Source organism: Sciurus carolinensis, chromosome 11 (genome assembly GCF_902686445.1).
Source record: "Sciurus carolinensis chromosome 11, mSciCar1.2, whole genome shotgun sequence".
In the NCBI taxonomy this organism is placed as follows: Eukaryota; Metazoa; Chordata; class Mammalia; order Rodentia; family Sciuridae; genus Sciurus; species Sciurus carolinensis.
This window is the reverse complement of record NC_062223.1, coordinates 9260216-9285622: the sequence shown is the minus strand read 5'-3', so window position 1 is coordinate 9285622 and position 25407 is coordinate 9260216. Positions and strand designations below refer to the sequence as shown.

Genomic DNA, 25407 nt, shown 5'->3' with positions numbered 1-25407 from the left:
CACCATCTTACAGTGTGCATGATTCCTCCTTTTTGCCTTCCTGTCCACAACAGGATTTAAAAAAAATATATTTTTGGTTGTAGACGGACACAGTATCTTTATTCATATTTATGTGGTGCTGAGGATCCATCCCAGTGCCTCACACATGCAAGGCAAGTGCTCTACCACTGAGCCACAACTCCAGCCCCCAGAACAGGATTTCGACATCATCTCTAAAAGAGGATGCACAGCCACACATAGGACAATTTTAGCCTCCCTCCTTTGTGACATTTCTTGCACTTTAAATTATTTGAGGAGCCTAAAAACTAGAAACAGGCAACTTGGGCAGGATCCCCAAGATTGTCCCTTAATCCCTGTGTTAGGCTTCCCAGAGCTTGGGCTTCTAGACTAAGGCAACCAGGGTGGACATGGCCCTCTTCAACTGGGTTCACCCTGTTGGCGTTCAAAGTCTATGGGGCTCTTCTCCAGGCCTCGAAGCCAGAGGGCCCCGTCCCTGACCCAGAGATTGCAGGGACCAGAAGCCATAAAGCAAAATAAGCGGAGATGAAGGGACTGCGCCTCAGCACGTTGCACCACCAGCGCGAAGGCCGGCGCATTCAGCATGGGGTCTCCAGGCCCCGGCGGGAAAGCTTCGCCCCGGAACCTTTGTAAGCGTGCTTCCCGGTGCCCGGGCACGATTGGACGCTGCGCCGCGCCAGGGGCGGGGCCGGTTGCCCAGACGACGCCTGCGAGGATGGCTGCTGCGTCTTCATCCGATTCCGACAGCGGCCTGACTGAGAGGTGAACCGGGTTCTCAGGGTTTCCTTTCCCACACTGGTACCGAGAGTGCCTTGGCCGCCGGGCTCTGGGCTCCCGCGGCTCTCGGGCAGCGCCGGCAGCCCTGGAAGGACTCCTGGGGCGGGGTAACCGACGCCCTGGGAGCGCTCGCGTGAGCCGCTGGGACGTGGACCCGACTTCTGTACGCCCAGTTCAGAGCTCCCCGCACTCCTCGGACTCAGGCACGAGCTCCGCCAAAGTTTCCTTCCCCTCTCGTGTTTCTCACCCCTCGACTCTGTCCCCCCTTTTCCAGCAATGAGGCCAATTCGAAATGGCTGGACGCGCACTATGACCCCATGGCCAACATCCACACCTTTTCCGCCTGCCTGGGTGAGTCTCCAGAATCAGGAACCCCTGGTGCTAAGAGGGCGAGGGGGCCAGATAATGATTCCTTGGCGAAGGCTCTGGGATTTTGAGAGTCCAATTTATGGCCTTTTTGTTTATTCCAGCCCTGGCAGATTTGCATGGGGACGGAGAGTACAAGGTAAGTTAGCCCAGCAGAGTTGGGGGTAGGCAAGTACCCATAAGTGAGAGCTTTCCTGTGACTCCAAAGAGACTCCGCGTAATCTGGAATTCACGTGTACAGTGAAGAAAGCACTCTTAGTGTTAGATTTAATTTTTGCTTGTAAAGCGGAAAGAACCTGTTGATTTCCTAATCCGTACTGAAGAAGGTAAAGCAGAACAGAATGCTGCTGGGGATTATATCAAGACAAACTTTTTTAAATTAGTTACCTTGACGTGATTCGTTGCTGGAAGAGCAAATTTCTTAGCTGGGGTCAGGCATTAAAATCTGGGGGGAAGTGAGTTTTGTGTTTATCAAGAGACCATTGATTTTTAAGGTCGGCCATAAGCTGATAATTATTGAAACCGGGTAATGGGTTTATGGAAATTCATTGTACACGTTTCTCTTATTTTGTTTATGACTGGGACTTTTCCATAATAAAAAAGTAAATTTTAAATTCAATTTTAATATAAAGATAATAAAAATGCAAAGAAATAATTGTTTGGCCCAGGGGTAGAGCAGTTGTGTAGTGTGTGCAAGGTCTTGGATATAAGAGAGGGAAAGAGGGAAAGGAAACAAAGAAAAGGAAAGAGATGAATAATGAGTGGACAAATAAAAACATCAGCTACCACCTATTCCTCACAAGCACTTACTGGGTTCTGTAATTCATTATCTCATTTTTTTCCCACTACTTGTATCATGAGGTAATGTTCCAATTTTGCCTGTGGGAAACCTGAGCTCTGAAAGGTTGATTTATAAGCCTGATGGCACATGATTTATAAGCCCGATGGCAAGGCCTTTGTTGGTATGAGGATAAAGAAATGAACATCAGTAAAAAGGCCCAGCCCAAGAGGAGGTCAGTGGAGAGACCTCTTGGACACTAAGCCTGGAGTGAGCCCTCTTTCCCCTGCAGCTAGTGGTGGGAGACCTTGGCCCTGGTGGGAAGCAGCCCCGCCTGAAGGTGCTCAAAGGACCAACAGTGCTGACAGAAAACCCACTGCCTGCTCTGCCGGCTGCTGCTGCTGCCTTCCTCATGGAGCAGCATGAGACCCGGACTCCAGCTCTGGCACTTGCTTCAGGCCCTTGTGTCTACATATATAAGAATCTCAGACCCTACTTCAAGTTCAGTCTTCCCCTGTTGCCTTTAAACCCTCTGGAACAAGACCTTTGGAACCAAGTCAAGGAGGTAAGCAGCACAGGGCATGGGAACAAGAAAGCAATGGCATAGAGTGAGGAGGGCCAGGCTCTGTGCTGGAAGAGTGGGCCCATAGGTGGAACAGTGGTGGGAGGTCCACCACGATCCATCTCCAACAGCAGCAGTGGTGGCCTTCTGGGTGAGGTGCTGGTTCAGATGCTGGAGCAGAACCCAGAGAATCCCTCTGCATTAGCCACACGCTTGCCCATCTGTGGAGCAAGGGAAACCAAAAAAGGCAGTGGTTCACAAGAGAAGAGTAGGGAGCTGGAAGCAGCAAGAGTAGGGGACTTTGAGGGAGGCATCATTAAAGAGGATGATGTGGTTGACCTTGGCCCTGAGGCTGGATTCAAATCAAGGAACTTGGGGCTCAATGCAAGAAAGTTGGGAAGGAAGTAGAAAAGAAGAGGGACCCCTGAAAGTGTGGGATCTCTGAGGGCATGGGTGCAGGAGCTCACAGGCTCTCCTTCTCATACTGTCACAGGACCGGATAGACCCCTTGACCCTGAAAGAGATGCTGGAGGGCATCCGGTGAGAGCCCGCCTTCCCCTTGACCCCTCCCACACCCACTCCTGCATCCCAAAACTCCTACCCCTGGGGGCCATTCTTCTACTAAACCTGTAGTGCTGGCTACTCTTCTTGCAGGGAGAAAGCAGAGGTGCCTTTGTCTGTACAGTCACTCAGGTAAGGATCCTGGGAAGAGCCAGAGGGGAGGGAGTGGCCATGGACTAGGCTGGGAAATGCATGTACCACTTCTCTGTGTCCAGGTTTCTGCAGCTGGAGCTGAGTGAAATGGAGGCATTTGTGAACCAGCACAAGTCCAAGACCATCAGGCGGCAGGTTACACTTTCTTTCTCTTTCTTTCCTTTCTCTCTCTCTCTGTCTCTCTCTCTCTGTCTCTCTCTCTTTCTCTCTCTCTCTCTCACTTTTTCTCCCTTTCTTCCCTTTCTTTCTTTCTTTCTTTTCCCCTCTGGTACTGGGGATTGAACCAAGGGTGTTCTACCATTAAGCTGCATTCCCAGCCCTTTTTATTTTTAGTTTTGAGGCAGAGTCTTGTCAAGTTGCCCAGGCTGGTCTTGAATTTGTGATTCTCCTGCCTCAGCCTCCTGATTAGCTGGGGTTACAGATATGTGCCACCATGCCTGGCACCCCCTTCTCTTTTTATTACCCTGTAAAAAATACTTACATTTTTTAAAACGATATAATATCCGTGGTAGTAAGTTCTATAGCCAAACCTGACCAGTTTGAGTTTGTAGTTTCCCTTCCAGCCACAGAACATATATGGAGTCATAATACAGCAGTGCCTTCTACATGTACAGTTAATATGGACAACTTTTAACACATAAATATACACTCTTATATAACTTACATGTAGTTTTTATTTTATTGAGGGTAAAGGTACTTTGGGAAAATAAAGAGAAGTGTAAAGGGGAAACGTAAATGACTCTAATTTCACTACCCAGAGATTTCTACTCTTACCATATTGGTACATTCCTTCAAAAATACCCCTGTATATCCTGTTTCCCTTGAGTATGTAACATTAAATTTTGAGCCTTCAATAATCTTCAAGAACTCCATTTTTAGGCCCAGACACAGTGGTGCACACCTGTAATCACAGCTACTTGGGAAGCTGAGGCAGGAAGATCACAGGTTTGAAACCTCAGCAACTTAGCAAGATCTTGTTTTAAGATGAAAAGGTCTAAGGATGTAGCTCAGCAGCAGAGCACCCCTGGATTCAATTCCCAGTATTGCAAAAAACCAAAATACTTTTTTAGTGACTCTTGATTATTGCATTGGTTATTCATGATTTCATTCATAGTTTGTTTACATAGCCATTCACATCCCAACATCAGGCAAGAAATGTTTCCCGTTTATTCTCTCCTTATTTTTCATGGGACCATCCATGCCTGTAGAGGCCACCTTAGCTAAACATGCTGGCTAACATGTGCTGTGCTGTTAGCATGACCCTCAGTTCTGTGAGATCAGTGCTCATTCCTGCTGATCAGCAGCTCAGGTCTGCAGTTGTTGGCACCTGAGTACTCTTCAAACTGAGAAGTGGATTAATTATCTGGAAGAGAAGGGGACAGTCTTTCCAAGCATGTGTTATGATTAGATGACTGGGAACCACTAATGTCCATCCATGTTTCTGTGACTGTTCTCCTCCTGTGTGCTGAGAGTGATCTTCTTTATCAGTCTTAACGATGATCACACAGTAGGAAGCTAATTTATCCAAAGAAAAATGTTTTGGTTCTGCTATTTTCCATATGAGAAATTCCTTAAAAAGGGAGCATCATTTTTCTTTTGTTTGTTGTCCAATTTTAATTACAAAAGAACATGTGCCCACTGTAGAAATTCTAAAAAAGCACCATGATCTCATTGTCAGAGATTAACCAGTCTTTGTATTTGAGGGTTTAACCTTCCAGCAATTTTTTTGTTGCTGTTATTTGAGACCTTATCTCAAAATAAAATTTAGAAAGGACTGGGGGTGTAGCTCAGTGGGAGAGCATCCCTGGGTTCAATTCCCAGTACCATTAAAAAAAAAGAAAAGAAAAGAAAAGAGAAAGGAAAAAAACAGGATCACGTAATGTGCTCTTTTCACATTGAAGTATATGATCAGTGTCTTTTCATATGTATAAAACCACAACCCAGGGCCTTGTGCATGGTAGGCAACCACTCACTCTACCACTGAGCTATGCCCAGCCCTCTTCCAGCATGTTTATATATTTTTAATATTGAGATTATACTAACATGACTTTATTTTTTCTCTCCATTAGACACATCCCCTATGTCATTGAATGTTTTAAAATATGATTTTTAAGGAATGTCCTTATTGGTTTGATCATGGAAATAACTTACAATTGACTGAGTGTTTCCTTTTGTTGTTAGGAAGCGTGTTGCATAAACATGTTTGCATATAATTCTGTCACATCTCTGATGCTTCCTTGTCATCCTCCTCCTCCTCCTCTCCTTTGCCCTCTTCCCTTCCTGTGGCATCAGGGGTGTCTGGGGGATGGTGTAGGATTCCTTGAGTGACCCCTAGAGTCCTTCTGCAGACAGTCATCACCTCCATGATCACCTTGAAGAAAAACCTGGCTGATGAGGATGCTGTGTCATGCCTGGTATTGGGCACTGAGAACAAGGAGATCCTAGTGCTGGACCCTGAAGCCTTCACCATTTTGGCCAAGGTCAGTGTTGGGTCTGACTGACCCTGGGCATACCCAAGGCCCAGGCTATAATCTCTCCTTGTGTTCCCAAGTATTTCTGCATAGGACATATTCACTGTAGAAAAATTAGAAACTAATGATAAGTATGAAGAAAAAAATATAAATCCATATCCCCAAATCCCACCACCCACAGATATCTATTATTATAAATTTGACTGGGTGCAGTACCACATGTTTGTAATCCCAACAGCTCAGGAGGCTGAGGCAGGAGGACTGAAAGTTCCAGCCAGCCTCAGCAATTTACCTAGGCCCTAATCAACTTAGTGAGACCCTGTCTCAAAATAAAAATTAAAAAGGGCTAGGGATGTGGCTCAGTTTGTTAAGCACCCCTGGGTTAAATCCCCAGTACCAAAACAAAATTTTTTGGCATATATCTTTCTGACAGTTTCTTATATGGACATAGATATATAACTTTACATCTTTATAAAAAACAGGATCATGGTTGGGCATGGTGGAGCATGCCTGTAATCTCAGCAACTCAGGGGCTGAGACAAAAGGATCACAAGTTCGAGACCAGCTTCAGCAACTTAGTGAGACCATATTTCAAAATAATATTTACAAAGGACTAGGGATGTAGCTCAGTGGGAGAGCATTCCTGGGTTCAATCCCTAGTACCATTTTAAAAAAAGAAAGAAAAAAAATAGGATCATGATATGGGATCATGTAATATGCTCTTTATACATTGAAGTACATGATCAGTTAAGTATACGATCATATGTCTGAAACCACTTCAGCCTTTTTAAAGGCCACACATACCCATTATCTAGAGTAGTGCAACTTATTTAATCTGCCATCTGTTGTACACTTGTTTTCATTTTTTTTTTCACTGTTAGTACCACTGCAATAGACATCCTTGCTTGGCATCTTTGTGTGTTGTAGAAATACTTCCCTATGATGGAGTCCTAGATGCAACAGAGTTTAGCCAAAGGGATAGACTAAAAGGCTTCTGCTACATATAGCCATGTTTCCCTCCAGAAAAATTATGAGTCTAACCTGTGACCAGCAGGGTATAAATGAGGACGTTGGGAGTTAAGACAAGGAAGGAGTTACTTTAGATAAGGAAGCCATTTAGACAACTCAGAGGAGTTACTTCGGACCAGGGAGGGCTGGGGCTCTGAGAGATCAGGATGTTTGAGCCTCTTCTTCGCAGATGAGCCTGCCCAGCGTCCCAGTCTTCCTGGAGGTTTCTGGCCAGTTTGACGTGGAGTTCCGGCTCGCAGCTGCCTGTCGCAATGGAAACATCTATATCCTGAGAAGGTAGCCATGGTCTCCAGGCCAGAGGAACATTGAAGCAACCTGGTTGTCTTGGGGGCTAGCAAGATGAGCAAGGGGGCTTTGGGAATCTAATATGGGAATGAAAAGAGCTGAGAGTTTTATGAAGGAGACTGAGCCCATTAGCATAGAGGGACTATCTGGAGGTTTATGAGATAAGGACTGGCAAAGCAGGAACCTGGTGAGGCAGCCATAATAGGTGAGCAATGCAGTCAAAGTGGAGGAACTAGAGAGTCTCTCATATTTGTTGTATCAGTTTGTGTATGTGACACTTCCTTATGCATTAGTTTGATATTTCATGTATTTTTTAATTCCAGAAATATTTATGGAGCACTATCATTTATTGACCACTGTGTAAGGAATTGGGGCTATGTTCATAAACAAGACACTATAAATATGGTCCCTCTCCTCTTGGGAAAGGCATGTATTAAAGTCAACATTATACACATTCAATTTGGAATTGAATGTGTATAATGAAGGAGAAATGCAGGCTCAATGGGAAAAAAATAAATGGTTAAGGTGATCAGGAATGCCCATCCATGGAGGTGGAATGAACCAGTTGCTCAAAAATGTACGGAAATCTGAACCTGGTGGCATGTGCCTGGAATCCCAGCTACTTGGCAGGAGGATGGCTGAGCCCAGGAGTTCTAGACCAGTCTGGGCAACAGAGTGAGTCCCAATCTTAAAAAAAATAAAATTAAAAATTACTCTGCTGGGCAGAGAGTAACTAGAAGGAGGCCCAGAGACCAGTGGGCTGTCGCAGTCGTCAGATGGGCCATGATGTTGACCTGGACTTGGTGATAGGGAAAAGTAGGACTTTGCCTGTGGTTGGAATGCAGGAATTGTCCCCACTCTTTGGATAAGGGAAGCAAGGTTGGGAGACCAGGAAATTGAGAACAGTGCATCTACCCAGGGCAAACTCTTCATCCTTTTCTCATAAATTAGTCAACTGCCCAAGTCTGCTAGCACTTGCTGGACTAGTCTAAAATAAGCTCACTGAAAGCTCTGTTAAATGTCAAGCTATCATATAGGTCGCCAGAGTGAAGGCAGGAGGGAACAGGGTAGGAGAACTCACATGATGCTTTCCAGTGTCACACATCTACTAAAGCGGTAGAGGTGGAAACAAACCCCTGGGCATCTGCTCTGGTGCCAGGGCCCCTCTGAGGTTAGGCCGGTTAGGCTGTGGGGCTTGGAAGGAGGAGAGTCAGCCAGGGAATGGAGAGGTTTCCCTTGATCACTATGATGTGCCTTTATTCCACAGAGATTCCAAGCGCCCCAAGTACTGCATTGAGCTGAGTTCCCAGCCTGTGGGGCTTGTCCGGGTACACAAGGTCCTGGTGGTGGGCAGCACCCAAGACAGCCTGCACGGCTTTACTCACAAGGTGTGGCCTCTGGCAAGCCCCAGCCCCTCCATATCTGTCCACACAGTCCCCTTGGCTAGAAAGCCCTCCTGACTTCTCCTACCCCACAACTTCAAGCCACATCTTCTTCCTACTCTAATCCCTGAGCCCCCTGAAGACACTGCCTGTTCCATTCCAGGGTAAGAAACTGTGGACAGTGCAGATGCCCGCCACCATCCTGACCATGAACCTCCTGGAGCAGCGCTCCCGGGGTCTACAGGCTGTCATGGCCGGGCTGGCCAATGGAGAGGTCCGTATTTACCGTGACAAGGCCCTGCTCAACATCATCCGCACCCCGGTGAGCCCCACCCCATCACCTGTTGTTGACCTCTCCTTGCCCCAGTCTCCAGGGCTTGTGAATTTTTTTAGCTGCCTCTCCCAACCCTATATCAAAGCTTTTCAGAAACATTTTTCAAGCACTTTATATGTACATCACCATTTGTGGTAGGGTGGGAGATAAAATAGTGTTTTCAGGGAGCTTACAATCTAAGGTGACAGCCAGAAAGAGACCCAGCATATTAACACAGGGCAGACCAGAGCAGAGCAAAGTGCTAGAAGAGCAGAGGGGCCAGTGACTAGGGGAAGAAGCTGAGAGGCAGATGGGGATGAAACTCATGAGGCACTTCACAGAGCAAATGGCCATTCACCTGGTAAATTAGTTTGTGGACAAATCGGGGGAGAATATTCCAGATGGGAGGCATCAGGAACGAAGGTCAAGAGGGACGAAGCGCTCTGATGGGAGAATCCAGGTAGTTTGGTAGGGTTTGGAACAGAGGTTTTTATACTCTCATGAACCTTTAATTTAATTTAGTGGATTACAATCAGCAACATTTTTAAAAATAGCATATAAATTTCAGAGTGTATGCCACGTGAAAACATGATGTGTATGTATAAACTTTCCTGGGTCGCACTCTAAAATCTGAAAGCAACAGGTTTGAACCTTCAGGTGCTGTGAGGGCAGGTGGTTGGAGAAGTAAGGAGGAAAAAACTGCTGGAGGAATCAGGTTGGAGTCCGATATATGGAAGGTCTTAAGTGAACTGATGAGGAGGACAGGAGAGAAGCCATTGGAGTCTGGTATTTCTCAAAGACAACAGAGGTAGCCTTGTGAAGGATAGGGTGGGGACAACAGGCGGGAGGACTGAGCAGGAGACTGCCCCAGAAGTCAGGGTCTGGATCTTTGACCATGGCAGTGAGGCTGGAGAGGAGATGGGAAATTAGTATTTTGGAGGCAGCATTGCCCCCTGGCCTGTCCTTACCTCTTGCCTGCTATATCCAGGGTAGTCATCATCTTCTCCATCTTCTCAGCTTAACTCTGGTGTCTCTATAGGATGCAGTGACCAGCCTTTGCTTTGGCCGCTATGGGCGGGAGGACAACACCCTTGTCATGACTACTCGAGGTGAGGGGACTCAGTTCTGTCAAGGGCATTGGCATTGGAATGGAGGGGACAGGCTGGAGAAAGAGGAGAGAAGGAGGTGAAGCACAGGTAGACCAGCTGTGGACAGACAGGCCTGCAGACACATCCTGTCTGGGGCTGGGTTGCCGTTCGGATGACTTATTAGCACTTTGATGTTGTTGCCCAGAGGCCAGGCCTGGGTTGGGCAGCTCACCCTAATATTGCAGCACCTGCCACAGTGCCAGGAACATCTCAGCACTCCACAAGGAGCTGCTGGTGAATTAATGATAGGACACTATTGAGACATATTTTATTCTTTCCAGAAACTGAGTCTTGTCAGGAAGACAGACAAGCACTCTGTATAGAAATGGCTCTCTAAAAGTTGATTGTTTGGGGCAGAGAGAATGGGAATGTTGGATAGAACTGGGGAGGACAGATGTGTTTCTCTCTGTTCACTTCCTTAGGTGGTGGCCTGATAATTAAGATCCTGAAGCGCACAGCAGTGTTTGTGGAGAGCACAGGCGAGGTGGGCCCCCCACCAGCCCAAGCCACAAAACTCAGTGTGCCCCGAAAGACTCGGCTCTATGTGGATCAGACACTGAGAGAACGGGAGGCTGGCACTGGTAAGATTCAGTTCCTTCTTCCTCCTTCATTGCTCCCAAGAGCAAGGAGGTGGTGGACGCAACCCAGGTGCCCTGGGCAGTCAGAGGGGACCTCTGCCAACCCAGCAAGTCTCACACTCTTAGAAGTCAGAGATAGCATAGGAGGTGCACTGTTCCTCAAGGTGATAGGTGCTATGTGTGAGGGCGGGTGCCCTTAGAATTTGGAGGGACAGCAGTAACTTCTAGCTGCAAAAATTCTTAGAAACTAACCAAGATCTTTCTGCTTGTTCACTTTTTCCTGCTCATTCATTCATTACATGATTATACCAGGCCTTGTGCCGGGTGCCTTGGAGTAGGCTAGTCCCTACACTAGGAGACTTCATGTTGTGTGAAGGAGTAGAAGGGGTTTCTTTGCACTCGTGGCACAAACAGGGCAATAGGAATTTTTGCCTGGGAAACAAGAAAACCTTTGGAGAGAGGTAACATTGATTAATGCCAAAAGATAATTACAAGTCCATCGGACAGTGGGGAGTGCAATTTAGGCAGAGGCTGGGGTAGAAGCTCAGGCCCTGACGGGGATTTAAGACAGCATCTGCCACAGAGCTGTGAGGCCAGGAGGCCAAGTGACCAGGAGTAAATGGGAAGGCAGGTTGAAGCCAGCTTTCAAAGGACCAGGAATGCAAAGCTACATTCAGATGTGTGTTTAAGGAGTGGGGAGCTGGCAAAGAGGTCAAGCAGAAAAGTGTAGTAACTCTTCTCACTGAGTTTTTAAAATTGATCTTGGTCTCAGTTTGAAGCACAGATTGGAGGACAGAAAAAAGAGCGACTCTCATAACCTGGAACATGTTATGGAAGCAATGTGTAGTGTAACAGAAAATAAGGAGGGAGTTCCGAAAGTGACCAGATGTGAAATATTTAAAAGGCACTATCTTTTGTATATACCAATAATATCCAGTTAGCAAACATAATGGAAACATTTTCATTTATAATAGTAAAGAAATCCCTAGAAACAAATATAATAAGAAAATGTACAAAGCCTTATTAGTACAGAAAATTATAAAACTTTCTTCAAAAGCATGAAAGACCACCTGAACGGACGGACTTACCAAATCTTAGGGTGGGAAGGCATGATGGTAAAATTGACAATTCTTCCAGAATTAATCTAGAAACATTAGAGTTACAGAGAAAATTCCCATGGGGTTCATTTTAAGGACTTGATCAGTTGATTCTAAAAAGTAAATCAGAAATTTGGGGAAATAAGAATGAAGGAACTCAGGCCTGGGGTTGTGACTCAGTGGTAGAAACTTGCCTGGCATGTGTGAGGTACTGAGTTCGATTCTCAGCACCACATAAAAGTGAATAAATAAAATAAAGGTATTGTGTCCATCTACAACTAAATTAAAAAAAAAAAAAAAAAAAAATGAAGCAACTTACCCTATAAGATTGCTAATCAACTATGAAGCTGTAGTTGATGGCATTGATGTGGAAGGAGACAGAAGTCATTTAGGAACATCTAGGAAGTCCAGAACAGGCCTTATATGTGTGGAAAGTCGGTGTATGTTAAAGTCGTCATTTCAGATTAGTGGGGAAAGGCACAACTGTCCAAACACCATGATTAGAGTCAGGCATAGCAGCATACACATGAAGTCCCAGCTACTCTGGAGGCCAAGATGGGAGGATCACTTAAGCCCAGGAGTTTAAGGTCAACCTGGACAGCATATAGAGACCCTGTCTCTTAAAAAAACAAAATACAATTAGGATAACTTGCTTCTTAAAAAAAAAAAAAAAAAAAAAGTTTATACCAAACACAAAAGTAATTCTGGTTAGATTAAAAATAAATTGTAAAGGTACTAGAGGAAAAAGGAAAGATAAGTGGGATAACAAAGATGCAAAACTTAAAACTGGCAAAGGTACCTCACACAAAAATAAAAAAGCAAGAACAGACCAAGGTGCTGGGTCTGGACAGAAGAAGCAATGGCAGGAGCGGGGCTGGGGGACTCTGGAGGTGAGCTGAGAAAGGGTCATCTGCTGTTAGCAAACGGTTAGGGTAAAGGTGAATCAAGGTAACTTGGACAATGAGGCTGGCTTCCACAGCGTTGAACTTGAGGTGTTATGGGACACCCGGTGGAGATGACCATGGGCTGTTAGAAGCAGCTGCAGGTCCAGACACCCAGATGCTGCTGGAGATGACACACAGTGTGGAGGTACATGGGAACATCAAGGTCCCTGTTCTTAGGAGCCAGCAGCTGTTGCTCTTTGGGATCGTCAGAGCCAAGGTTGTCCAGGGGACTAGGGAGGGTAGGAGGAGGCCAAGGCCCAGAGTCCAGGAAACCCTAACCTTTAGAGCCAGGGTAGGAGACTAGGATGGTGCAGGCAGCAAGGTGGTGGGAGAACCAGTGGAGAGGAATTGGGGCATAGTCCATAGCATCCAGGGTCACCAAAAGGCTGGTTTTGGCCTCAGTCCCTCCTGCCCCACATTCCCAGCCTCTGCAGATCCTGCACTACATGTATCTCGCAGCCTCCCTCCAGCCTCAGCCTTCTTGTATCCCTTCACAGCCATGCACCGGAGCTTCCAGACAGATCTCTACCTGCTACGCCTCCGAGCTGCCCGCGCCTACGTGCAGGCCCTTGAGTCCAGCCTGAGCCCCATGTCAGCCACAGCCCGGGAACCGCTCAAGCTGCATGCCGTGGTGAGCATCCAGGTGTGGGGCCATCAAGGCCAGAGGGCAGACTTCAGGAGGGCCACACACAGTTAACCCCGAGAGCCAGTGCCACAGACCAGGCCCTGGGCTCCCTCTCTTCTTCCACAGACCCAGGCACCAAGTCCACATCCTCCTGGGAGAGATGCCTTCACCTTCTTCCTTCCTGCGCTGCCCTCTTCTGTGGCTGGCCACAGAAGGGGCTTCCTCTCCAGCTCCCCGGTTCTGTGCTGTGCTCCTAGACATGGGACAGGGAGCACAGAGTGTCACCTTGGGACTCTTCTTCCTAGGAGCCTCAAGGGAGTCTAATGGCATGGTACAGGGAAGAAACCTGTTTGCTTCAGTAGCCACAGGCAGGCCATGGTACTAGAACTACCTAGATGACTATGGCCAACCCGATCCAGCCATAGTCATCTTGCAGTATGCCTGGGCATGGCGGGGGAGGTACACACACCCAGATTTGAATGACCTCAAGGACCACAGGGCTCCAGCCAGCTCTCAGTTGGTCCCTGTGTGTATTGTCTGCTCTACCCAGGTTTCTAATCACTCTTTCCTAAAGAGAGTTCATAGATATAGAGGAGGAAGGGGTTACGGAGGAGTTCAGGGGAGAAAAATCTCATCTACTAGGACGAGGGTGGGAGGTGAGACAGACCTGGGGAGTGGGCAGGAGCAGCAGTGAAGACACAGGAGGGAGTCGGGGCCATGAGCCTGACTGGCTTTGCCTCCGACTTGCTAGGTGACCTCCATCGAGGCCCTCTCCTCTCTAAGCCTCTGCTGACCCTTGTCTGTCTTCTGTCATTTTGATGAAAGCAAATGGACAAAGCACTGGAGCAGCTGTGGGGGTGACTTGAGGACACCTGTGAAGAAGCAGATAGGCAGGGCCAGGCTCCTCGGATTCAGTACCCAAGGCCCTGGGTCCTGAGGGCCTTCTCCACCCACCTCCACAGGTTCAGGGCCTGGGGCCCACCTTTAAGCTCACACTTCACCTTCAGAACACCTCAACTGTCCGGCCTGTGCTGGGGCTGCTGATCTGCTTCCTGTACAACGAGGCACTCTATACCTTGCCTCGTGCCTTCTTCAAGGTACTGGATCTCCCGCCCACCACCCCGCTGCCCTGAGACATGGGATACAACAGGTTAGAGCAGGGTCTTGATTAGATGCTCACCAGTCCCCAACAGCTCAAGGTAAGGGAATGGGCAGTGGCTAGTAGATGGCCAACAGACCAACTCCAGCCAGACACAGGGGGCATCTGGAAGGAGCAGGAGAACTTGCCTCTGCCACCTTTCTCCCAACCTAACAAGCCCAGGGAGACACATAGAAGGTGGGAAGGAAGAGCAGAGCCCAGGTCCTACCTGTCTGTTCAACATGGTTGGGGGCCAAGAAACCTCACCCTGCTTCCCAGCTGCTCCTGCTACAGGAAGAGATCCTCTCTACCCCAAAGGGAATCACCACAGAGTAGACGGCCTGATTTTCCTCCACAGCCCAATTTTGATCCCAGGTTGGAAGGAGAAGAGTCTTAAGACTCTGGAATGTGGAATAAACATCCCTAGCCTTGGCAGGAATCAAGAGATCTAGGCTTAACTGCAGACCCACCTTGTGGCCCTGGAGCCTTGGCTTCCCAGTGCTGCACCGTGTCTTGGCCCAACCTGAAGAATTCTGAATGCAGCTGATGGCAGGCACAAGTGCACTTTGTGGCCTGCCAACTCCTAACTGGGTATGAGGGCTGACTTCCTTACCTCTTCGTCTCCAAATCTAGGTCCCCTTGCTGGTGCCAGGGCTCAACTACCCCCTGGAGACCTTTGTGGAGTGTCTCAGTAACAAGGGCATCTCAGATATTATCAAGGTAGGTCACCCACTGGTGATTCTTGGAAGGAAAGTGGGACCCTGGTGAGGTCGGTGAGGGTGAGTACAGGGAAGGCCCTCAGGGGCTGCAGGGTGGGGGTATGGAAGCTGCAGTCAAGGCCTCCTGGCCTCCCCATCCCTTCAGCAGAGCCCTAGTGGCCTGTCCTTGAGGTCAATGCAGACAAGCTGGCTTGGCCTTTGCAGGGAACAGAGTAGGGGTCAAGGTGCATGCCCCTACTCCACGGCACCTCCTCCACAGGTGCTGGTACTCCGGGAAGGCCATAGCGCGCCCCTGCTGAGTGCCTACGTCAACATGCCTGTGAGTGAGGGGCTGGAAGCTGCCTGAGCCCTGGCCATCAGGCTCCCATGGGATGGAGTCAGCAGGAGCCAGCCACTTTGAGCTGGGCAGGTTCAGTTGCCCAGGCCCTCCCCACACGGCAGTGTGCTGGGGCAGCAACTCCCCACTCCTCTCCAAAGCACCCCCTGCTCGTCACCCTGCCCCTAGGCTGTAGCCACAGACCAGCTCCTCTCTCAGGACATGCCCAGGCATTGTTCCAGAGGCAGTGTCTGCTGCCCACTGCCTCCCCAGCTCTTTCCAGAAACCTCCCAGGTCCCAAGGAAGAGTTCTGAGGTGTTGAGATGAGAAAAGGAGGCTGACCTCCTCCTCCTCCACTTCCCTCTGGCACACCACTCAGCTCTTGCGCAGGCCAAGGCCAGAGTTGGATGAGAACCTGGCCTGAGAAGTCAGAGGCTTTTCTTGGGTGAGACTGAGCCCCGTCAGTCCTGGGGTTCCAGCTCAGCCTTCAGGCGAAGCCCATCCTCTGGTCTCCCTGCTCCACTGATTAGAGAGGCTCCCCTTTCTTTTCAGCAACCCACCGAAGGAATAGCTGCCTCCCCACAGGGCATCTTTCCCAAGGCTTGGACTCTGCCACCACCTCAGGGCTCCAAAGCCCTGTGCAGGTTGCCAGGGGAAGAGGTGGTGCAGGAGGCCAGAGGGTGCCCATGTGCACTTCCAAAGAGCACAAGCAGTTTCTCCTGACCTGAATGCCCAGAAAAGCATCTCTGGAGAGGGAAGTGGAATTAGGTAGAGCAGAGGCAGGCAGTACTGCAAGAGGGGCCCAGGAGACAGAAGTCTTAAAGCCCATCAGGCTGCACTTCTGTGCCTAGGAGTCCAAATCAGCCCTGAGGGTAGCAAGTTCACTGGGCTGCAGGCAGAGCAAGAGAATTGGCTGGAAAGGTTCCCATTAAAGGCACAGAGTGAAGCTGGAAACTAAGCAAAGGCTCCATTTAGACCCCAGTGTTCATAGCCCCTCATGCCTGCCGAGTCCCTGGCCAGACTTGCCAACCTTCCTCACAGCCACCTGAGCCACTTGGGAACCTGCAGCCTTACTCCTGGGAACCTACATCTTTCCCTCTCTGACCAGGTGTGTCCTGGTGTGTGGCACGAAGCTCAGGTTTGCAGGAAGTAACCAGATTCCCCTGCTTCATTCTCCCCTTGTGTAAAATAAGGCAGTTTCTAAACTGCTTTTAGCTCTGACACCCTATGGGCTTGGCAGCCCCTGTGCAGGAAAGGAGTTGGCCCAGAAAGATAATACTAGGCAGGAGCAACTGCACAGCTTTTGCCCTGAAGACCAGGGACTCTGCCAGGCACGGTGGTCCACACCTATGAGTCAAGCAACTTTGGAGGCTGAGGCAGGAGGAGCACAAGTTCAAAACCAGCCTTAGCAACTTGGCGAGACCCTGTCTCAAAATAAAAAGGGGCTGGGGATGTGATACAATGGTTATGTACCAAAAAAAAAGACTTGAGGGCTCCAAACTGGTTGCCACTGTCTGCCTCTTTGCCCAAGATACAGGATAGTGGTGTTACAGCTAACCTCAGCCCTTCCAAGGAATTCATCTGGAGCCAGGTTAAGAGAGGCAACAGGTCTAGGCCAAAGAAAGAGCCTTCCCTCTTCTCTCCACACTGCCCAGCCACTTGGACACAAACCACCTGGGTCAGGATGGCAAAGGGTTTCCACATCAAGCCAGCTGAGGCACAGTGGAAACAGCAGAAGGTAATAAAAACGAAAAGATGTGGGACGGAGAAGGCGTCATTGTTGCTTAGATCTCAAACTGCAGAACCTGGAGGTGGAAGGGTCTGCCCAGGAGGGCGATGAGCCCTCACTGGAGTTGTGTGCACGGGGTATGGGCCGTCCCAGGGCAGGTTGAGTACTGGCCAGACCTTACAGTCCCTTTCACCCAGTCACACAGTGAACTGCAGTATGAACTGTATGAACTCAAAACAAAAACATCTGATCTGGGTTCTTTTCAGAGCTGTTCATCAAGATGAGAAACCTATATTTGGCACCTTATGTGAATTTATATACTACTATCTATTAAGAAATATATGGGACAGGTTGCTGGGTTGTAGCTCAGTGGTAGAGCGTTTGCCTAGCATGTGTGAGGCACTGGGTTCGATCCTTAGCACCACATAAAAATAAAGAACAAATAAATAAATATTAACAAAGACATCTTTGTGAGAAAAAGTATAACTTTATTTTAAACATCCAATGAAGTGATACACCATATTCACAAACTGGAAAATTCAATTTTATGTAGTCCCCAGTTTCCCCAAAATTGATCTGTACACTCAATGGGGTTCCATTCATGATCTCAAAGGGGTCTTTATTGGTTTAAGTTGACAATCGGATTCTAAGCTTTATATGGACCGACAAGGGCTCTTGGTGGATGACTCCCAAAGAACACAAGAGTAGTAGATAAAATCGTTAGTGGACTAAGATAGAAAAATTAATTGTGGCACTCAGAAGATCACCAGGCGACAGGGAAAAGGGGTGCCCACAGCTACTTGCGACAGTTTAGATACATCCCAGAAACATAATATTGAGTGAAAGGCAAGTCATGTAAAATTCAAAAACATGTAACTAGAAAGCCAAGCAAGGAATGATCAAGACAGGGCCCTGAGGGAAGGGGACTAAGAAGGAAATGGTGATTTTTCTCTAACAGATGTGTGGGGTGTTGTATAAAAATGCTCTTGCATTTCCTCACTGTTAAATAAAAAATGAAAATCAGATATTCTGGAGGGCGAGGAATGAGATGCAGAGGCAGAAATGGCAGATCTGCCATGTTTAAGTTCAGCACAGAATGCCAGGCATATGGGGCTCCTAAACTCTTACAGAAGAGCAATAGAACATGCCTCCTGGGAAAAGCAGAGACCCCCGTGGGCATAGGCTGTCAGAGCAGACTCTCCGGGGGGTCTGAGGAGGACCTGCCCTGTCACAGGAGGATCCCAGCTTTATCTGTGGACTTTCACTTAATCCCAGTTTTGGTCCAGCCCTCCTCCCCTCCTCCCCACCCCAGTGCTCCAGAGATAGCTTCTCTGGTCCAGCTTCTCCTGCGGATAACCCCACCTCATCCCAGAGGGGTGGGACGTGGCTGCAAGGGGTGTGCAGGGCTGGCAAGGAGGGTGCCTAGCAGCTCCCGAGACTGACTTGGCATCTGTCCCCACTGTTGGCCTGAAGCCTCACCTCGCCTTCCACCACCCTGGTGCAGTCCTCAAGCCTCTCTGCGGCTGGGAGGGCAGTGGGCTTGCCTCTCCCCCCACTTCCTGTGGGAAGATGTGGTTGCGTTTCTAGTTCTGCTTAAGACAGTGAACAGCCTCCAACCACCTTCCATTTTTCACAACATTGGACTCTTTGGTCTACTTCTTCCACCTTGTAAATTTATCTGTTTTATTTCTTCACTATCATCTTAGTGATACTCGACGTAAGCTGTGATAAACTCGTGTTGACGCTGCCACATTTAACTGCGTTTACATTCACATGTTGAACAAGCAGAGCAGCACAGGCCTGTGCGCTCAGGATCATCCTCCACAGGCAGTAACACACCAGCTGACTCTTTGCCTAGGTTTTTCTCCCACTCACTTCCTTCAGCTGTGCAAGGGTGAAGGCAAAAGCACAAAGACCTGGGTTCACATTCTGCCTCCTCCATTTCTACCCCATCATCTTGTCATGGCAACCAACAGCTTTACATACAGAATAAGAACCCAGCCACTGACCCCTGCACCAGGTCAGCTGAGAGCATCCATGAAAGTGCTGTTGCAGAATTGCCCTAAACTATTAAGTGCTGATCCTGGAGAACATGTTTGGATTCTCAGGGCCTGGATCCCACCCCTACCCAACCAGGGCCAAAGGTTACCTAGACTCCTCAGACACCTAGGTTCTCGGTGATGTCCCAGCATGACAATCAGAGGAACCAGAAACAGGAGCCAGGGTAACAAACTGAGGGACCAGAAACCCAGCAAAGATGGAGGGAAGTCAAGGACCAGGTGTGTACCTTACTAGACTGGCAGAGAGATAGCCAGGCAGGCTGGGCAGCCCCTTGCCAGACCCTCCTCTGCAATTATCTGGCCAAAGAGTCCGAGTTGCAGGGCTCAAGCCCTGGGCAGGGAGTCCAGCTGGGCAGGGACAAAGCCAAGGAAGGGGCTGACGTTGCCCACTGCTGACTTTAAGAGCCAGAAATGAAGCAAAGGTCAGCCTGCCTCCGGCTCCCCTCTGCCCACTTCAGTTCTGGCTCCCACTGGAGTCAGGAAGCTGCAAGTCCCACATCAGCTGTGGTGTGGAAGGTGATCCCATCCCCAGGTAGCGGGGAGGCCAGGAAGGGCCAGAGCCAGACAAGGGCCCAACGGGGCCCCAGAGCTGCCTGCAGGTTGTGGCAGGGACCCAGGTCATAGGAGTGCTGGCCTCGAGCCCACTCCCACGTGGTCTGACCCCGCAACAGCAGCATCCCATGGAAGAGCAGCCCAGCCCCACACAGCAGTGCACCTGCTACGCACGTGTCCATCACGAAGGCCAGGGTGAACTGGGCCAGAGACACTCTGCCTGCAGGGACAAAGCAGAGAGGGTCAGGGGCTGCAGTCTGGCCCAGCCCTCCCAAAGCCCAGCTCCGGCCCTCCCTCCACCCCTACCCTCTACCACAAAGCATAGCTCATTTCTCTGTTCTGCAAATTCTGAGGCTGCCACTCGCTGGCCAGCCTGTGCTGGGAATCAGGCAGCTCACCCCTGCCTGCACGTGACTTTCATCCATGCATCACGAAACTCGGTAAACACCACTGGGGTGAGATGGCAACTTGGCCCTCTGGGAACTCTCAAACAGACATCAAACTGATCTTGTCTTAAGTTAATTACAGCTTCAATCTGTGTCCTAATGGAAAAGTACAGCCTCTTTACCACCTTGGCCACAGCAAGCAAGAAGTACTTGCTGCATAAAGAATAACAAAAGGTTCCATGTTGTGTAATCTACATCTGCAATGTCCTGAATAGGCAAATCCACAGAAATAGAAAGCAGCTTAGTGGCTGTTGAGGATGGGGGAATGGGAGGAGGAAGGAGGGGCTGCTTAATGGGTTCAGAGTTTCTTTTTAGGGTGAAAATGTTCCGAAATCAGTAACAATGGTGGCACTGTATTCACTCTGAATATACTAAAAGTCACCAGAAATAGCCAGGCACAGTGGCACAGGCCTGTAATCCCAGCTGCGCAGGAGGCTGAGGCAGGAGGATCGAGAGTTCAAGGCCAATCTCAGCAAAAGCAAGGTGCTAAGCAACTCAGAGAGACCCTGTCTCTAATAAAATAAAAGACAGGTCTGACGATGTGGCTCAGTGGTTGAGTGCCCCTGAATTCCTTCCCCAGTACCAAAAAAAAAAAAACAAAACAAAAAAAAAACCACCAATTGTAAAATGGCTAAAAATGATTAATATTACTTCAATAAGAGAGAGCCAGCGATGGAGAGATGGCAGGCAGATATACTGAGGGGGGCAGGGGAATCCGGTTTTGTCTACCTTGATAAATTGGGGAGAGAACAATTTGTTTGCAGGTTCCAAGGCAGAAAGAGTTGTCAGTGAGATAGGCAGGTCTGTGCTCTGCAAGCTCAGGAAGAAACCCAGGCTGGACAAGCAGATCTGTGAGCAGTGAGGACCTGGGGGTCTCCCAGGACCCCAGCTGCTGCAACTGTGAGAGTATGTGAAGAAGGAAGACAATGTCACCTAGACCTACGAGTGGGAGGATCCTTGGGCATCAGATAAGAGAAACCAAGCTGGGCGCAGCAGAGTGCCCGTAGTCCCAGCTATCACGAGGCTGAGGCAGGAGGATCGCTTGAGCCCAAGAGTTTGAGACCAGCCTGGACAACATAGTAAGGCCCTGCCTCTAAAGAAAAAAAGTGGGGGGACCATTAAGGAAGGTACGAAGCTGGAGGCATCAGTGAGGCCCGGGGCAGAACTCGTCAAGGACAGGGCAGTCAGCAGCTTTTTAGTCTGAACAGTCTCCTAAAGCAAGAAGAGAACTGGAAAAGTCCTGTGATTTTGGTGGTGAGGCCTGGGCCTATGGCAGTGTCCCCAGAGGTGAGGACAGAAGTCAAGCCAGAGCAGATAGAAGAGTAAGGGGAAAGCAGCTTTGAGTCTGAGGAAGTCCTTCTGGAAGCTTGTGTGTGGGCTGAACAGCATGGAGGACACATGGGTTGAAAGGTCTGTATGAGGTGGGAAGACCCAAAGGAAGCCAGTGGAGGGAACGGGCTGCAGGGCAAGGGTGGGATACCACCGGGTGGGGGCGGGAGGGCTCTGAACAGGGAGGACACCAGTCTTGAGGAGCTAGGGACAGTCAGCCAGGCTTGGAAAACTGAGGACAGGGCCATTTTGGATGTACCATCTGATGTCCTGTTCTCTCTGATGCCTCGGTGGGGGCAGGGGCAGAGAACTGCAGTCAGTGGGCGAGCAGGCTTATGAGAAAACAGGGTGGCCAGGCACAGTTTAAGGCCTGTTGTGGTCAGCAGCCATGGGCATGGTATGGCTCCAACCTGCCACAGAGGACCACATGTCTCTGGCAGCTCTCAGAAGCCAGAGAGGAGCCAGGAAGGCACAGTACAAGGAAGATAAGGAAGGAAGCTTGACTTGTTGGCAGGAGACTGGTGGAAATGGAGGGCTCTAAACTGTACGTGGGGCCGTGAAGATGGGATGCAGCAGATGGACAGAAAGGCGATGACCAGGAGCCTGCAGGGCCAGCAGGCCCTGGAGTAGGAGTCACAGCGCAAGAGTGAAAGATGGAGAGGACAGCAGTGGAAGGCAGAGAGGATGATGGATGGGTGACACATTTGGGGTCCTGACAAGGACTGCAGTTTGGACATGGGAGTAGAAGAAAGTAAAACAAAGATCAAGAAGCTAAGCCTCTGCAGACTTCAGATGCTCCTGGTGTCAGCAGGGCCCAGGGCTGACAGACAGATGGGGAGCTGAGGTCCAAGTCCTCAGTGACTAGTAGTGAAGAGAGGAGGCTGCGGCGACCCCAGGGAAGAGCGGCTGGAGCACTCTGTCTCAGTGAAGGCAGGGGGCACCAAGGAAGGTGCAGGAAGCCTGATCAGGGAGCCAATGTGGGCAGAAGATTCTGACAGTGGACCTCTGGAGGTCCCTGGGGCAGAGCGGGGCTTGGAATGGATGTGGAGGTACAGCGACTTCTCAGTGCAGAACAAGGTTACTGAATGATCCTAAATGTCAGAAGGAAGGAGTCAGCAGAGGAAGCCCAAGGCATTCTGGCAGGGAGAGAACAAAGACTGAACGATCGGGGTGGGGGTGGGGCTTTTATCTTGGGTGGTGTCAGAAGATGCATGTCATCCAGAACATGGCATCTCAACAGCTCCCTGCTCCAAGTCTTCCCTCCCAATTCTCAATGACTGGGCCTTCCACTGCCTGGAACTTTCACTGGCTCCCCACTGCCCCATCAAATCAGAGCCATCTCCAACACCAGCATTCACTGCCCTCCGGTCACCCTCCGGTCCCGGCGACTATCCCAGCCTTTATTCTCTCCATTCCCAAGCTGCCTTTGCTCTGCTTGGGGCCTCTGCTCATGCAGCTGCTATCACTTGAGTGCCCACCTCCTCTAAAAATGCTCTCCCACCACCCAACCACCACTATGGGCTCCAACTGCTCTTTCCTCCTCTGACAACAAGTCCTGGAATACTTCCTGATTCTCCCAGCAGGAATTCTGCCCTTGTCTTGGGGCACTGTTTTAAAGTACAGTTCTGAACACCCAGTTGAGTGCCAGCCTGCCCTTACCCCCATAAATGACACTGGGATCAGATCCCAGGGCACTGCCAGGAAACCAACAGGAAATCCCACCTCCCACCGAATCAGCCTTTACTTCCTGGCCCAATACAGGGGCTCTGCCTTGCTTCAGATACACCCAGCCGCCCCACCTGTGAGCAGCATGAGCCAGGGCAGCAGGAGGAGGGCAGCAGTGTGGAGGAGTGAGTGGGCCCGCAGCAGAGCTGACAGGGCGGGGCCCAGCAGCACGGAGACGTGGAGCAGGACGCCAGCGCCATGCAGCAGCAGGCACAGGAAGGGCCGGTAGTTGCGGAAGCCCACGCAGCGGCCCAGCAGACGGCAGTGGTGGTCCCGGCGCAGGACGCAGATGCGGCAGGCAGAGCAATGCCCACTGCGTGGTGGCACTTGGCTCTGGCACTGGTAGCAGTAACTGCAGGGAAGAAACCACAGGGTCAGTGCCCCCAGCAGCTCTGCATGCCCCAGATCCTGTCCAGGTCAGCCCATGCTGGGGAAGCAGAACAGCCACCAGCCTTGGGTTCCTCTAAGCCTAAGGTTCTCCACAGGTGATTAAAGGCCCGACAAGACCGCCAGACCCCTCCAGCGCTGCCAGTTCTGACTACCCAGCCCCAAGGTCTTCCTCTGGCCTCATAACACCCAAAAGCATACTGCTCACTTGCTTCACCCTGGGCCATGTCACCATGAACTGTCCTCTGCATTACTGTAGCAGCTTCTTGCCTGGTTTCCCTGATTCCACTTCTCTCCTAGTGTAGTCTCACCCCAGCGGTTAGGCTGATCCTTTTAAAGCCTAACTCATGCCCCTCCTCTGCTGGAAACGCCCCACTAGCTCTCCATTTCTTTTCTGCTAAAAAGCAGAGCCTTCAGTGTCCTACAAGGTCTTTACATCTCTGTCATCTCTTCCCTTCTCTCACTCCACTCCAGTCATTCTGGCCTTCTTGCTGTTCCCAAAACATGCTAGCCACACAGCTGCCCCGAGCCTTTGCATAATGGTTTCCTCTGCCTGAAACACTCTACCCTCAAATTCCAACACAGCTAACTCCTTCGTTTCCTCCAAGTTTATGTTCAAATGAGATTCACCTGGACCACCTATTTATATTTATTTTTTAAAATTTCATTTAATTGTAAATTGACAAATTATAGCTATATATATTTATGGTGTACAAAGTGAACACAATGCAGGATAATCAGAGTAATTAACAAATCCATGGCCTCAACACTCACTTTTGTAGTGAGAACTGCCACTTAGAACTGAAACTTGTACTCCCTTTACCCTGCTCTAATTCTTGTTTCCACACCAGCACCGTCTAACATTTTATATAATTTGCTTACTTATTGTGCCTGTAGTTCATTATCTGCCCCTCCCCCACGTGATCGACTACAGGAGGTCGAGAATCTGAACAGTATCTTGCACACCAGGAGGTGCTCAGTAAGTATTTGGGTGAATAAATAGTATTCATTTGGGTTCTTCCATGCCAGGTTCTAAAGGAGTTCTCTGGCTCTAACAACCCGGATGCTGAAGTAATCTGGTTCTAACACCCCAGGTCCTGGCGCCCCTCCCCAGTCCCAGGCTCCCGCTTCTGCCCCGCCGGACCCCGCGCCCCACTCACGCCCAGCCCTGGCCCAGACCGCGTCCGGCCAGCATCACGCCCCGGATGCTGGGGTCCGAGCGCAGGAAGAGCCCCACGTTGCCCAGCAGGTTAAGCAGCTGGAAGGCGGCCAGCGCTAGCTGCAAGGCCCGGGCCAGGGGTCCCAGAGGGGGTGGCCCGGGACCCAGCACCAGCACGTAGGTCAGCTCCAGGCCCACGACGGCGGCCCACAGCGCCGTGAGCACGAGAGGCAGCCGCGTGGGCGCTCCCTCTGCACTCGCCGGCGCCCAGGGATGCCCCATAGTCCAAACCCACTGGCCGTGGAATCCCGAGGACCCGCCGCTTCCGTGTTGGGGCGGAGATAGCAGCAGACGGACGTCTGCCACGGCCAATAGAAACTCGGAAGGAGTGCCGTGAGCGGGGGACTCGAAGGGCGCGGCCGCAGATGCGAAGAGCTGATTGGTCGGATCAATGAGCCTGGAGATGCTCGGAATCCGGTTGGCTCTAGAGTCCAGGTGACACTGCTAAGTCATCGCCCCGCCCGCCCGCGGAGGCTCCGCCCCTCCACCAGAAGGCCCGCCCGCTGGTGTGGCAGGCTGGCGAGCCGGGAGGGTTGAATTGCAGCGGCCGTGGCGTCGGGGTTTCCCGGCTCAGCACATTCTCCCCCCACCCCACAGCCGCCCCGATATTAATAGCCCTGCCTAGACCCATCCAACTGGCTCGGAGCCCCTCCCTATGCTCGGGTGTCTCCCTTCATCACCCCAGAAAACATTCAAAACA

At 50.1% G+C, this 25407-nt stretch overlaps 2 protein-coding genes across 2 annotated transcripts; one reads left to right on the top strand and one right to left on the bottom strand.

The window, feature by feature from the left end:
* Positions 1-695: 695 nt before the first annotated feature.
* Bbs1 (Bardet-Biedl syndrome 1) lies at positions 696-17430 on the top strand. Its single transcript, XM_047517656.1, has 17 exons — positions 696-780; positions 1070-1146; positions 1266-1300; positions 2232-2504; positions 2995-3041; positions 3156-3194; positions 3278-3350; positions 5564-5695; positions 6885-6991; positions 8268-8388; positions 8546-8704; positions 9735-9804; positions 10266-10424; positions 12960-13093; positions 14050-14184; positions 14859-14945; positions 15204-17430. The coding sequence occupies exons 1-17, from the start codon at positions 734-736 to the stop codon at positions 15288-15290; spliced, it is 1782 nt and encodes a 593-aa protein (XP_047373612.1). The 5' UTR covers positions 696-733; the 3' UTR covers positions 15291-17430.
* Positions 17431-17462: 32 nt separating this feature from the next.
* Positions 17463-24972, bottom strand: Zdhhc24 (zinc finger DHHC-type containing 24). Its single transcript, XM_047517655.1, has 3 exons — positions 24649-24972; positions 23176-23453; positions 17463-19821 (listed from the first exon to the last, which is right to left on the bottom strand). The coding sequence occupies exons 1-3, from the start codon at positions 24927-24929 to the stop codon at positions 19526-19528; spliced, it is 855 nt and encodes a 284-aa protein (XP_047373611.1). The 5' UTR covers positions 24930-24972; the 3' UTR covers positions 17463-19525.
* Positions 24973-25407: the final 435 nt, after the last annotated feature.